Genomic DNA, 16332 nt, shown 5'->3' with positions numbered 1-16332 from the left:
ACTTGGAATTCCAGGATTTGTTTTTCTTAACCCATTTGGGATAATGTTTTGTAACTGATTTGCATTCTTTTGTTTTCAGTTCAAAGTTGAGCAGTGGCTCAGGGGCAGGAAGGACATCCAGGCCAGGCAGAACTAGTGACTCCCCATGGTTTCTGTCTGGTTCTGAAACTCTGGGCAGACTGGCAGGCAACACCCTTGGGTAAGTTTTGATAGGACTGAGGTTTGAGTCTCTGTATACCAGAGTTGGGTAAATATGTTTGAAAAAGATTATTATGTTTGAGAGAGCTGATGAACTACAATCATTTCTCTACTGTGCATATAAAGCTTTATGAGCTTATAGTTTGGGCTTCGTTTTGAGTTATTCGTTCCTCATGTCATTGGGGAAGAAAAAGAAATTCTATTTACCAAAGCTGCTGACAGTCAAAAAAAATAGTCATAAATGCATAGAAACATGATAGAAGAAAAAGACCATATGGCCTTTGTAACCTGCTCAGCTGTACAAACCCTGCTACTCCGTAAACAATCCCTGGTGCTTGTTCCATGCTGTCTTGAATTCAGACACTGTTCTTGTCTCCGCCACCACCACCATTGAAATGCTGTTCCATGCATCCACAACTCTTTTGGTAAAGAAATTGTTCCTTAGATTACTTTTAAGTCTACCCAACCAGCTTTCACCCTCATCCCATGACACCTTGTTCTAGAGTTTCCTTTGTGTGGAATCAGAATTGCCTCTTGTACATTGATATCTCTGAGGTATTTAAATGCTTCTAACATCTCCCCTATCTTGTCTTTTCTCTAGGGTGGTATACATGTTTAGAGATCTTTGACTGTTTCCTTATGTTTTACAACAAAGACTACTGACCAGTTTAGAAGCTACCGTCTGAACCAATTTCATTCTGTTTATATCCTTTAGAAGGGGCGGTCTCCAGAACTGTACACAGTATTCCAAATGTAGTCTCATCAGGAACTTGTAAGGGAAATATTGCCTCCTATTTTCCTCTCACTCTGCACCCAAGATCTGTTTGGACACCTTGAGATCATCATATATCACCACACATCCTGCTCTCGATATGTGGATAGAAGAATTTGGCCCCCTAGACTGTACTGCTTCCTTGGGTTTTTGCTGCCCAAATACATGATCTGCATTTTTTAACATTAGATCTTAGCTGCCAGACTCTAGATCCCTCCTTAAGTTTTCCAAACCTTCCTGGCTGTCTACTGTATTGCAGATTTTGGTATCAACTGTAAAAAGACAAATCTTTCTCGATGGTCCTTCTGCAGTATCCCTTCTAAAAATTTTGAAAAGAACTGGTCCAAGGACTGAACTCTATAGCACACCACTGGTAACCGTTCCCCTCCTCAGAGGGAGCTCTAGTTTATAAGTCGCCTATGTGGAACCGTGTCAAAAGCCTTACTGAAATCTAAGTTCACTACATCTAATGCCCTTCCCTAATCCAAGTTTGTCATTCAGTCAAAGAAATTAATCAGATTTGTTTAACAAGATCTCCCTTTGGTAAAACAATGCTGAATCAGATCTTGTAATTGATTAGATTCCTGAAACTGCACTAACCTCTGTTTTGGCAGCAATTCTGTTTAAACTACTCACCTCTGAAATCAGACTGGTCTGTAGTTTCCAGCATCCACTTCTTCCACTTTTGGGAAGAGGAACCACAACAGTCTGTCTCCAGTCCTCCAGAACTACTCTTGACTCAAGAGAAGCATTGAAAAGTTCAGCCATTGGAGTTGCTAGAACTTCTCTAAGTTCCCTTAAAATCCTTGGATGTATACCCCCTCTGGACCCATCACTTTATTTACTTTTAGTTTGACTAGCTCCTTACAAACATACTTTTCTGAAAATCTTTTGAGGTTTACCACATATGCCCATTTTCTCTGGACTTGCTCCTGATCTTCCTTCAGTGAATACCAAGCAGAAAAATTAAGCAATTCTGCCTTTCTCTTATTAGTCTCTATATATTCCTCTCCTCCTCTGAGTCTCATAATGCCACTTTTGCATTTCTTCCTATCAGCAACATATCTTTAAAAAAAAAAAAAGGCTTGCCCCTCTGTTTTATCGTATTTGCTATTTTTCCTTCCATTTGCATCTTCACTCTCCTGACGTCTTTCCCAGCTTCTCTTAGCTTTTCCAGATGTAGTTACCGGTCTTCCTCTTTCTGTGACTCTTGTATTTTCCGTTGATAAGTAGGCTGAATTAACCATGCTGTCTTGGGTGACATCAGCCGATGGTGTACTGTGCAGAGCCTTCTCTTTAAGTTCACAGAGCTTTGCTGCTCTGCGCATGCATGGCTGTTCCCGCGCATTGCCTGATAAAAGTTCTCAGTTACTTTTTTTCCGCGCTAAGGCATGGTCATGTGGAAAACCTTCTCCATTTTTCTCCTTAGTAATTTTTTTCTTATCTCGCTTAATGCGACCCCAAAACAGCACTTCTCAGTGCTTACAATGTCAAGAAAGGCCCCAGGCTTCAGTTACTGCCAATGTATACACATTGTGCCCATCACAGATGGATGTAATTATTTGCCTAGGCCCAGACCATGACCAGGCTGCATGCCAAGAACTGTGGTCAGATATTGCCGCAAGCTCAGTGCCAGAGGGTCCAGATGTTGCCTGGTTACGTGAAAAGGAAGGTGGTTCCCAGGCATTGGGAAGTTATGCCCCTTCTCCAAGCTGGTCAATGCAATCCTCCCCAGGTCCGAAGACACACCATAGGACTTGTAGAGGTGTGCTGCAACAATAATACTATCAGAAAGACATACTGGGGCCCTCTATACACAAAATAAAGCACCAGCAGTATGAAGCTACAACTCTGCCATCTAATTGTAGCGCTTCCACCACCAATTAAACAGCAGTGTACAATACCTTTGCTTTCAGATAGGATCCACTCTTTACCATTATAAGGCATTCCTCTTTGGACTCTCGTGTGCCACAAGAGTCATCACAAAGTGCTTTAGCGGCTGTGGCTCATCTCCGAGAAAGGAGACAAATATTTTCCTATCTGGACAACTGGCTCATGGTTTCTCCGAACCTGGAATCCCTTTGACAGACTTGAGGATCACCATTCAATGTCTAGAAGCTCTGAGATTCCTGATCAGATACTAGAAATTGGTACTCAGACTCACTCAGATTCTACAGTTTATAGGAGCAAAAATAGATTCCACCCAATCAAGGCTTTTTATACTGACTGAGTAACAAAACTATGTCATGTTGTGCTGCTGCAACTGCTTGTAGTTTATGAATTCTAACCTTTTATCTCTTACCTTTTCAGCTAATTTTTTAGAAAACCATAGTGGCATCTTTTTCTTCTGACCTTTAATCTAGTTTTCTAACAAACGGGCCGATACAGTACAGTGCGCTCTGGCGGAGCGCACTGTTAACCCACGTTTGGACGCGCATTTTCGACGTGCTAGCTTTACCCCTTATTCAGTAATTCGAAAACACGCAGCCACCCCCCCCCCCCGAAACTAATAGTGCCCGCAACATGAAAATGCATGTTGATGGCTCTATTAGTTATTCTCGCGCGATTCAGTAAGTAAAATGTGCAGCCAAGCTGCACATTTTACTTTCAGAAATTAGCGCCTACCCAAAGGTAGGCGTTAATTTCTGCTGGCACCAGGAAAGTGTACATAAAAGCAGAAAAAACTGCTTTTCTGTACATCCTCCGACTTAATATCATGGCAATATTAAGTCGGAGGTCCCAAAAGTAAAAAATAATTAAAAATTAAAAAAAAAAAAAATTGAAAATCAGCCTGCAGCTCGCGGGCTGAAAACCGGACGCTCAATTTTGCCGGTGTCCGGTTTCCAAACCCGTGGCTGTCAGTGGGCTCGAGAACAGACACTGGAAAAATTGAGTGTCGGCTGTCAAACCCGCTGACAGCTGCCGCTCCTGTCAAAAAGAGGTGCTAGGGACACGCTAGTGTCCTTAGCGCCTCCTTTTACCGCGGGCCCTAGTTAGCATATTTTTCTTTACTGATCGCGCGCCCAGGATACTGGCCTGAGCGTGTGCCGGGAGAGCGGGCGAGCGCCTGCTCTCCTGCGTTTCTTTCTATATCAGCCTGAAAAAGATGTTTCCTTTACAATATCTGCTTTTATTTTTTGCCCACCGTTCTTCTACTTTCCTTAAATTTTCCCATCTAGCTAACAACTCATTGAGCTATTCCCTCATTTTAACAGTTTTCCTGAAATCTAGGATTCTTGCCTTAGAATGAGTCTGCATTCTAATACTGCTGATGACTGGATCCCAGCTGCTGATCTACTATGACATAAAAAATGTCCCCATTGATAAGCACCAGTATTGCCTTTCTTGTGTAGGTTCCATTACCAGTTGATGACAGTTCTTCCTGCATAGAATCCAGGATCTCCCTGTTTCAAGATAACACCACATTGATGTCCCAATCAACATCCAGCAAATTAAAATCACTTGTGTAGCAATAGCACCTCCACTTTCATAGCAACTTTGTGAATATTCTCTATTAAATCTCTATCCATTTCTTCTGTCTGTGATGGAGGTCTGAATATTACACCAATATAGATGGATTTTCCATTTTCTCTTTCCAGATTAACCCACAGAACCTCCTCTTTACTTTGTAATCCCTGTAATTCTGTTGCTTTAATATTTTTTTATATACAGTGCCGCTATGCCTCCCTTTTTTCCTACCTTATTCTTCCTGTATAGGCTGTAGTCCAGAATAACTATTTTGCAGAAGGGATGTGCATTCGTTACCTTTTGGACATCCATTCATTTCATTCGTTTTGCACAAATGCGCATATCTAATGAATGAACAAATGGACGCACAAAACGAATGGTGCGCATGTCCGTCTAAATGTGCCCATTCGGCTTGCGTCCATTTGTTCGTTCGCTAGATATGCGATGTGAGTCCAAACTAATGAAATGCATGGATGCACGAATGTACATAACCTATTTCCCAGCTGTGGTTTTCTGTGTACTAAGTCTTCATGACAGCCACTACATCCATGTCAGCCTCTTTCATGAGTGCCTGTAGGTCCCTGAACTTCCATAGTTATTTTGGACAATAAAACTATGTATGAGAAAATATATAATTTTTCATGTTTTCTTCAATTAGTTTTCAGCATTTTGATGGTGTTGGTGTGTCTGCCAGGCTGTTGAAAGCTATTGGGTCATTTTTTGTTTTAAACACCTGCTTTGGGATATTTTATGAAGACAGGTAGATTCCCCAGTCATACAAGTGGGTGTCATATGACTGCACTCAGTATCTAATAGATATATGAATTCCAAAAGCTTTCTGGAAACATTAGAGCTTTCCTGTGCACATTTGTGGCAGATCCTATGCTGGAACAGCCCCACAATTCTCCTTAGTTCCATCTTGTCCACAGACTGTGCCAGACATGTTTTTTCTGGTGGTCCTATGATTTCATTCTCCCTTCTAAAATCTTCTACTCTAATCCCCCCTCCTCCCCTCCTCTGCGCTCTGTCATCCTCCCTGCCCCCCCAATGTCTCCATGATTCATTATTAAGATACCTTAATCTCAAGCGAATTGGTTTCATGCTACTCTGTATATACTGTAATTGTAACTGTTACTCATTCTGTTGTATATTTTTTATCTGTATCTGTTGCATGTTAGTCGCTCAATTCGTTGCTCCATATCCTATTGTATATATTGTAACTGTATCTTATGTATTCTATTGTTTATACTATATATACTGCATCAGCTAAAGAGGCACCCTCACCCTGTCTACACCCGAATTTCCATATCTTAGCCTTCTAAAACTGAGCTTCCATATCTAAGCCTTAATTTTATTGTTATTCTTGTTTAATGCTCACCCATTTAAGGTTTATTGTTATCCTCGTTTACTGTCCCCCATTATGGTTAATGTTACAATGTAAAAGTAGACACCCCTGTCATACTACTCCAACTGTTATAATGTGAACCGATGTGATGTAATCCAACGAATGTCAGTACATAAAAGCAAATAAATAAATAAATACTCTTAACTAGTTTTACCAGAAAACTCATCCTTTGTTGCTCTAGATAGGAATTTTGGCATTTTACATGCTGCTTTTATTTTTTGACACCTATGTTGTGTGGGCCCATGACTTTTCTTTACTGGTACAGCACCCAGCTGACTGCCATGTCCACATTGTCTGGAGTGAAGATTTTGTTTTTCATGTTGAATATATTGCTCAGTGTCCAAAATAACAGATCAGTGGCTCCAAGTTCTGACTTGATGGCAATCGGATGATGTGTAATACCGACCATCAGCAAGTCTGTATAAATGTTTGGAACAAGACTGTGATGGCTCTGACTGTGATACCTGTTCAAAAATGTCATCTTGAATGTTTCTTGCTCAGAGGGATAGACTCCAAGCCTTCCAAGTTCAGCTCCTTGAAGTTGGCCTTAATGGTCCAATGCAAGGACCACAGAGTTATTGAACAGCTGATCACCAGGAGTCAGGAGAAATCTGTTTCTCTCAAGTCACATCCAGTGCTCTGGGCATTTGAAGTTGAAGAGTTCGTACCTAAACTTAAGCAAAGGTTATGGATAAAAATTCCCTGTGTGATAGGAAATAGTATAGCTGTGAGGATATATTACTGTCTGCTTGGCCAGAATGAAGAGACAGACAGTGAAATGCTAACAGAAATTGGGGAAGCTAACAAATTGGTTAACACCATAATAATGGGAGATTTCAATTATCCCAATGTTGACTGGATAAATATCTCATCAGGACACGCTAGGGAAGTAAAGTTTCTAGATGCTATAAATGACTGCTTCATGGAGCACCTGGTCCTAGAATGACAAGAGTGGGGAGAATAAGTTTAGATGATCAGAATCTGGTGCTAGAGGTAATGGTGATAAGACCACTTGATAATAGTAAGCATAACATAACCAAATTTAGCATAATCACTGAAGGGAGGACATTAAGGAAAACTATTACTATTGAATTTACCTTAATACAAGGTTACAAAAGTTAAGCGTTTTTGAATATGGTATGGATACTATTTAAAACCACTTTGGAAGCCCAGACAAGATATATTCCATGAATTAGAAAAGGTAGGAAGATGACCAAGGAGTTGCCAGCATGGTTCACTAGTGAGGTGAGAGGCCATTAAAGCCAAAAGGTCATCTTTCAAAAATTGGAAGGTGGATCCAAATGAAGAAAATAAGCATAAGCACTGGCAAGTCACATGTAAAGCATTGATAATACAGGTCAATACGGAATTTGAAAAGAAGATTGCCAGAGAAACAAAACCACAAAATATAAGCATTTTCAAGTATATTCTAAGCAAAAAGCCTGTGACTGAGACTATTGGACTGCTAGATGACCAAGGGGTAAAAGGGACACTTGGCAGAAAAACCAAATTAATTCTTTGCTTCTGTGTATACTGAGATAACTATGCCAGACACCTTCATTGAGGGCATTGATTCAGAAGAAATGAAGCAAGTCAAGTTAACTGGAAAGATGTAAATGCTCAAATTGACAAACTGAAGAGTAATAAATCACTGGGTCCAGATGATATACAGCTCAGAGTTTTGAAAGAACTAAATGAAATTGCTAATTTATTACTAGTGATCTCTAACTTCTCATTCAAATCAGCTACAGTACTTGAGGATTGGAGGGTGGCCAACGTAAGGCCCATTTTAAAAATGGTTCCAGAGTGATCCAGGAAACTATAGACCAGTGAGCTTGACTTCAGTACTTGGCAAAATGATAAAAGCTATTCTGAAGAACAAAATCACTGTTAAGCAGGCAGTACGGCGATCGGGGGGGGGGGGATGGCACAGACGACCACGCGGGCAAGATGGCGGCCCCCCAGAGGGTCTCCACGTGGGAGGACCCTCGTATCGGATCGGGGTCTAGCCCTGATGAGGCTGATCAACCTGATAGGACAAACGCTGGCTGGCGATCTTTGTGGCTATCCGAGCCTTGGAGACCGGAAACTTTAAGAAAGTTTTCTACCTTACCTTGTCTCGGTGTTTCCTGGTCTCGGGCAGGGCAGTCCCCGGCTGCGGGGGGAGAGGAAAAAATACCTTCACTGCTGCGCTCGGTACTGTACCCACTGCCTCTCAGCCACTCCCGTTCCTGGGGGCTAAGTCCGGCTACCGGACCAAGGCTTACCTCTGAGGGATCTCGGAAATCTTGACTGGGGGAGGGACCCTTAGGTATCACCGCAGGAGAGCTGGGCTCATCTGTAGAGGTAAGATTATTTCTTTGTTTTGTAATTTTCTTCTTTGGTTTGGATTTTCTAATGCTGTGTAAACGTGTGTATAGTCCTGAACTGCTAAGGAGACTGAGAAATACTGAAGAGCAGAGCCTCCTGCACGGGCATATGTAGTGCTGACATCAGATTGAAATCTGACTCCGTCTCCAACTGCTGTCAGGAGCACACTATACCCATTGGTCTTGAGTCCATCTGCTACACGCTAGGAAAGCATACTTCTATGATTTTAAAGAAAAATCTATATAATCTTTATTAAAAAAAAAAGTTTCTAATAAAATATACAAATTATTTGTAGATAGGATGAAAGGTGGTTGGTAGTTAATGATAATAATTACATCATAGCACTGATTATCTGAGCAGGTACTTTTATATGAATCTATCAACCCATTCCTTAATAATTTCTTTAGATTCTCTGTGAAGACTGTTTTTTTGTTCAAAAGTTTATTTTCTCCATTTCTAATACATGAATTTGAGGTGTAATATTTGTACACATTCATACTAAGTTAAGCCATACTCCTTTTTTTAATTAATGATTTTTTAAATGCAAACAAAAATATGCTCAAAAAATGTAATGAGACCAATGATTACAATTCAGAGCGACTTGAAACACTGGCAGTTCCTACAATGCACATATGCTGAACGGAACATAATAGTAGCAAACATAAGTGTGGTCCAAACATATGCAAGTCTCTGAGGTTGATACATTTATCCCAGGACAAGCAGGATGCCAGTCCTCACATATGGGTGACGTCACTGACGGAGCCCTATTGCGGGAAAACCTCTGTCAAAGTTTCTAGAAACTTTTGACTGGCACTATGAGGCCACTGAGCATGCCCAGCATGCCATGATATTCTCTGCCACAGGGGTCTCATTCTAGTCTTTGTTTTTCCGCGGAGATAGGAGCCCTGTGAGTTTACTCACAATTTTGACTGAAAAGTCAAATTATTTTCACATTTCTCAACCCAGTCGGGATCTCATAAGAACATAAGAAAATGCCATACTGGGTCAGACCAAGGGTCCATCAAGCCCAGCATTCTGTTTCCAACAGTGGCCAATCCAGGCCATTAGAACCTGGCAAGTACCCAAAAACTAAGTCTATTCCATGTTACCATTGCTAATGGCAGTGGCTGTTCTCTAAGGGAACTTAATAGCAGGTAATGGACTTCTCCTCCAAGAACTTATCCAATCCTTTTTTAAACACAGCTGTACTAACTGCACTAACCACATCCTCTGGCAACAAATTCCAGAGTTTAATTGTGCGTTGAGTAAAAAAGAACTTTCTCCAATTAGTTTTAAATGTGCCCCATGCTAACTTCTTGGAGTGCCCCCTAGTCTTTCTACTATCTGAAAGAGTAAATAACCGATTCACATCTACCCGTTCTAGACCTCTTATGATTTTAAACATCTCTATCATATCCCCCCTCAGTCGTCTCTCCCTTTTGTCACCGGACGCGTTTTTACATTGTAAAAACACAATTTTTCTTACAAACTTTTTCATCGACGACTGTCTATACTGACATGGCTTCGGGGTTCAAAAAATTCCCAGTTTGTAATTGAACCATGTCAGTCACAGACCCACATCTAGAATGTGTAGTCTGTTTAGGTGAGAAACACGATATCTCCTCATGTCAACAATGTCAGGAGATGACTCCGAAGGGTAGAAAACTTTGGCAAGAAAAGATGGCATATCTTTTCCAACTTCAACTCCTACCCTCGCCTTCCATTTCAACCAAATCATCTCCAACCAGAGTTACAAAGAAACTCCTCCTTAAAAAACATCGACTGGAAGGATCCGGAGATGTGGCATCGCCAGCCCCGTCGATGCCATCGACAAGATCAGTCACCGAACCACGGCCTAAACACAAACATCGACATCGTCGAGCCTCGGTGTCACCGTTGCTTTCCCTCCCGGGGGAACCGAGCCCGAAGTGGCATAAAGATACGGATCTACCGCTACCAACCGCGCCTACTCTGGTACCGCCTTCGCAGTCACCGCTATCGACGCCTTCCTCTGTGCCGATCCTTCCACCTACTACGCAAGACTTAACCACACTTATCAGACAAGCAGTGAAGGAAGCCTTGATTGAAGATGCAAATTCCGGTGACCACGCCGATGCAGGCGAGCGCGCTGATGCTGGTGACGTCTTCTACACTCACGATGCCGGTAGTACCAATACCGATGACAATTTCGATGCCGGTGACATCACCCGGAGTATTCTCGATGGCTGAGAAAACCCTGATACAAGCGACATCGATGTCCTCGATGACTATTCCCACATCGATGTCGACGACTTCATCGATTCCACAGCCGATATCTATCTACGCTACGGCACCAACCCTACAATACAGTAAAAAGACATCGGTATCTGCCAAGAAGGCATCGACTAAACTAAAATCTTCGATGCCAAAACATCCGCCAACAGCGCCACATCTTCCTGAGACTTCAGGTTCTGCAGAAGCAGCGCTGCATAGTATCTTTACCAAGCGATACCAGGATTTATTAGCCTCCTTGCCATCTGATCCTAGAGAAGAGGATCCAGAAGACACTCCACTCGAAGACCCTTTACCACCTTCCTCCTAGGACTGCAACACCTCATCATCAAACTCAGGAGTACGACACTTGGTCCGACACCGCCTCGGATACATCCTCAGAAGCCTTTATGTCTGATCCATCACCACCACATGCCAGGAAGCAGTCTCCTACAGAGGATTTCACTTTTACCACCTTTGTACAGGAGATGGCGGACTCCATCCCCTTGAAATTGCAAGCAGAGCAGGACACCAGACAGGAGACTTTGGAGGTACTCCAGTTTGTCGACCCTACAAAGCAAATTGTTGCAATTCCTATACATGAGGTTCTTCTGCAAATGCAGCACCGTTTCTGGGAACATCCCTGCTCAGCAGTAAATAAGCGCATGGATAGTACTTACCTTGTACAATCCACGCCTGGATATCAGAAACCACAACTTCCCCACCACTCAGTGGTCGTGGAATCAGCGCAGAAAAGGTCTAAAAGAACAAGGGTCCACTCATCAAATCCCCCAGGTAAAGACCAAAGGTTCCTGGATTCCCTGGGGCGTAAGGTCTTTCAGGGTGCAATGTTGAATTCCAGGATCTCATCCTATCACTTCTATATGACCCAGTACCAGAGAAATCTATGGAAATCCATCTCTTCCCACACAATACCAGGAGGCTGCACAGGCCATCATAAACAAAGGTTTAGAAGCCGGAAAGCATGAAGTCCAAGCTGCCTACGATGGCTTTGAGACGGCTTCAAGAGTGGCTGCGTCAGGCCTCAGTGCCAGGAGGTGGGCTTGGCTCAAGGCCTCAGACCTTAGGCCGGAGGTGCAGGATAAGTTAGTGGATCTCCCCTGCCTAGGAGACAACTTATTCGGATTCAAGGTACAGGATGCTGTGTCTCAATTAAAAGAGCACAGAGAAACATTAAGACAGCTATCTTCCCTTCCACAGGATCCCTCCATACATACTAGCCGTAGACCTCCAAGGAAAGATACCAGACGGCCTTTCTATCGACAACGGAGATATTACCCTCCTGCATCTAGACCCAGGCCCTCCAGAACCCAGCAAAGACCGCAACCACAGCAACAGAGAGCAGCTAGGCCCCAACCTGCTTCACAAACGGGACCTGCTGCTGGTTTTTGAGATTTTATCCAGAGAACTGAGCCTTTACTCAAATCCTCAGCCAGGACTACCAGTGGGAGGCCGGATATCCAAATTTTACAACAATTGGATATCAATAACATCAGACCAATGGGTCCTATCAATAAAATATCAACTCAACTTCATCTCAATTCCCCAAGAATTTCCACCAAGTCGACCTCATCTCAGCAAAAATCATATGCTTCAATTACAAATAGAATTATCCACCTTTCTGAAAACCAGGGCAGTAGAGCCAGTACCCTGGTCTCAGAAGGGAAGAGGATTCTATTCCTGTTATTTCCTCATTCCAAAGAAAACCGGAGGCCTACGTCCCATCCTAGACCTCAGAAATCTCAATAAATTTCTGAAGAAAGAAAAGTTCAGGATGGTTTCTCTAGGCACCATGCTCCCACGTCTTCAAACAGGAGACTGGCTTTGTTCTCTGGATCTACAAGACGCTTATGCTCACATTCCAATATTCCCTCCTCATCGCAAGTATCTGCGCTTCATGGTTGGTCATCAACATTTCCAGTACAGAGTACTGCCATTCGGCCTTGCCTCTGCTCCCAGAGTATTCACCAAATGTCTGGCAGTAATAGCAGCTCACTTGCACAAGCAAAGTGTCCATGTCTTTCCATATCTAGATGACTGGCTCATCAGAAGTCAATTTCAAGAGGGAGCTCTCACCTCTCTGTCGAACGATCTCCCTACTTCACTCCATGGGTTTTCTCATCAATTATCAAAAATCCTACCTTACTCCATCTCACCTACTTCAATTCATTGGTGCAGACTTGGACACTATCCTATCAAGAGCCTTTCTACCCGAGGATTGAGCAGAAACATTATCCCTGTTGGCAAACTCGATTCACTCAAAGAAACAAGCAACAGCTCATCGGTTTCTAACCTTACTAGGCCACATGGCCTCCACAGTTCATGTCACTCCTATGGCAAGACTAGCCATGCAGGTAACTCAATGGACTTTACGATCTCAATGGATCCAAGCCATTCAACCACTGCATTCTCCAATTCAAGTAACCCACCAGCTACATTCTTCTCTACTTTGGTGGGTGAACAAGGACAATTTGCGCAAGGGCCTTCCCTTCCAACAACCAGTCCCACAGATAACATTAACTACAGATGCATCCACCTTGGGTTGGGGAGCACACATATTATTTATTTTATTTATTTAGGGCTTTTTTATACCGACACTCATGATACCAATCATATCGTATCGGTTTACAATAAAAAGCGGTGCAATAACATTAACATCAACTTGAACAATAGGCGAAGAGTGAAAAAGTGAATAAAAGTTACAATAAAACAGGGGCATTTGAACTGGGAGGAGGAAAAGCCAGAGTCATGGCTAACATAGAAATAAATAATATCTAGTCTCAGAAATAAATAATATCAAGTCATATACTTAGGACTATAATAATCACTTGTACTCAGGACTGAATATTATCAAATATATAAATAATATCCTATACTCAGGGCTGTAAAATATCAAATGTTCCTGACTAAATAGTATTAGTTCATAAAACTCGGGACTGATTAACATAGACACTCTCCAAACTCAAGGAACTTGGACAAAACTCGAAGCAACATTTCAAATCAATTTCCTGGAACTTCGAGCTATACGTTATGCACTGCATGCGTTCAAGGACTGCCTTTCACACAAGACTGTTCTCATCCAAACGGACAACACAGTAGCAATGTGGTACATCAACAAACAGAGAGGTACGGGCTCGTATCTCCTTTGTCAAGAAGCTGCACAGATTTGGGGCTGGGCCCTGAAACACTCAATACTCCTCCGGGCCACTTATCTGGCAGGCATTCACAACGTAGTAGTGGATCGACTCAGTCATCAGTTCCAACCACACAAGTGGTCCCTGGATCCCTCAGTAGAGACCAGGATATTTCAACGTTGGGGTCAACCAACAATAGACCTCTTTGCGTCACATCTGAATCACAAAGTGGACAAATTCTATTCTCTACACAAACAGATGAACCAGCCAGCTAAGGACGCCTTTGCTCGCCCTTGGACCTCAGGCCTACTATATGCGTATCCTCCAATACCGCTCATAACCAAAACTCTAGTGAAGCTACAACAGGACAAAGAGTCCATGATACTCATAGCCCCGTATTGGCCTCGACAAGTATGGTTTCCCACACTTCTAGACCTCTCAGTCAGGGATCCAATTCGTCTGGGAATAGCCCCCACTCTCATAACTCAGGATCAGGGTCGGTTGCACCATGCCAACCTTCAATCCCTATCCCTGACAGCATGGATGTTGAAAACTTGATTTTACAACCACTCAATCTTTCAACCAATGTATCTCAAGTGCTTATAGCTTCACGTAAACCTTCAACACGAATCAATTACTCTTCCAAATGGAAGAGATTCACTTTGTGGTGCGAACAAAAGAATATTGATCCTTTCACTTGCCCCACTACTTCTCTACTAGACTACTTATACTATCTTTCAGAATCTGGTCTCCAGACTTCATTGGTAAGAGTACATTTAAGTGCAATCTCAGCTTACCATAACAAGATGGGAGATGCACCGGTATCCTCACAACCTCTTGTCAGTAGATTTATGAGAGGTTTAACTCAACTTAAACCACCAATTCGGCCGCCTGTCACGGAATGGGACTTGAATCTGGTTTTAACAAGACTCATGTGTTCTCCTTTCGAACCCATAGATTCCTGTGACCTTAAATTTCTCACATGGAAGACTATCTTCCTCATAGCCATTACATCAGCTAGAAGGGTTAGTGAGTTACAAGCACTTGTCACATACTCACCCTATACAAAGTTCCTACATGACAGAGTGGTTCTCCGTACACATCCAAAATTTCTTCCCAAGGTAGTTACGGAATTCCACTTGAACCAATCCATAGTTTTACCCACGTCCTTCCCAAGGCCTCATTCTCACCAAGGAGAACGAGCCTTACATACTTTGGACTGTAAACGTGCACTATCTTTCTATTTAAACCGCACTGCAGTCCACAGGAAATCCAATCAGCTTTTTGTTTCCTATGATCCAAACAAACCGGGTAAAGCAGTAGGTAAACATACTCTATCCAATTGGCTAGCAGATTGCATACAGTATTGCTATAAAAAAGCAGGCCTTCCTCTCCAAGGGCGAGTAAAGGCACATTCAGTAAGAGCAATGTCAACTTCAATAGCACACTATCGTTCAGTGCCAATCCTTGACATATGTAAAGCAGCAACATGGAGTTCTCTTCATACCTTTGCAGCTCATTACTGTTTGGACAAGGAAGGACGACAAGATTCAGCCTATGGACATTCTGTCTTAAAGAACTTGTTTCCAGTTTAATCCCAACTCCTTCTGCATCCAACCTGCTGTGATCTTCGGCTGATTCATTTTCAATAACAATACTTCACCATTGCTTCACTACAAAATGACTCAGCCTCTAGCTTGCTAATCACTCATATGTGAGGACTAGCATCCTGCTTGTCCTGGGATAAAGCAAAATTGCTTACCTTGTAATAGGTGTTATCCCAGGACAACAGTATGTAGTCCTCACGAAACCCAGCCGCCACCCCGCAGAGTTGGGTCTCCTACCTTTTATTTTATTTTTTGCTAAAGCTTATTGCTACATATGAGACTAGAGTGAGACCCCTGTGGTAGAGAATATCATGGCATGCTGGGCATGCTCAGTGGCCTCACAGTGCCAGTCAAAAGTTTCTAGAAACTTTGACAGAAGTTTTCCTGCAATAGGGCTCCGTCAGGGCCGTCACCCATATGTGAGGACTACATCCTGCTGTCCTGGGATAACACCTATTACAAGGTAAGCAATTTTGCTTTACGGTTTGTCAGCTTTTATAACATTGGGTTTTTTTGTTCTGAATCAGAACTCTGACATTTCAGACGTGTTGCGAAACACTGATTCTCCAGTTCAATTCCACCTAAAAAAACCCCCAAAACACAGGACAGCACCGGGTTCAGCCTTGTAACGGGCTGGATATCCTCTTTGGCTTTCTCAAAGCTCAAAAGCAAGTAACTGAACTTCTGGATATTGTGCCGCGTCATCTATGCCTGGGAATTAGAGCATCTCTAGAAGGGGCCACTTTAGATGGTACAGAACCTCATGCAGCTCTGGGCTCTGAGTTGTGCATCAAAGAGCCACACTAATACATTGTAGTTTTTAGAACATAACCTAAGAAATGTCATAATGGATCAGACCAAAGCTCCATCAAGCCCAGCATTCTCTCTCTCTGACTGTGGCCAATCCCAGTCACAAGTACCCATTAGGATCCCAAAGAATAGGTCCAACCCTTCTTGCTCATAACCAAGATAAGCAGTGGCTTCCTGACCCAAGTCTCATCACTAATCATATTTTATCGACTTTTCCTCTAGGAAATTGTCCAAACCCTTTTTAAACCCAGCTATGCTAACTGCTTTCACCACAAACTCTGCAGAAAGTTATTTTTT

The 16332-nt window shown here is 42.6% G+C and overlaps 1 protein-coding gene across 1 annotated transcript in view; it reads left to right on the top strand.

Moving 5' to 3' along the window:
• UBR5 (ubiquitin protein ligase E3 component n-recognin 5) overlaps positions 1-16332 on the top strand; it is a 672040-nt gene that overhangs the window by 79335 nt on the left and 576373 nt on the right. Inside the window, 1 exon segment of the mRNA XM_029591836.1 lies at positions 80-199. Coding sequence (XP_029447696.1) covers positions 80-199 — 120 coding nt within the window.

Source organism: Rhinatrema bivittatum, chromosome 2, assembly GCF_901001135.1.
Source record: "Rhinatrema bivittatum chromosome 2, aRhiBiv1.1, whole genome shotgun sequence".
NCBI lineage: Eukaryota > Metazoa > Chordata > Amphibia > Gymnophiona > Rhinatrematidae > Rhinatrema > Rhinatrema bivittatum.
The sequence above is the reverse complement of the archived record's forward strand: the minus strand, read 5'-3'. Positions and strand labels throughout refer to the sequence as shown.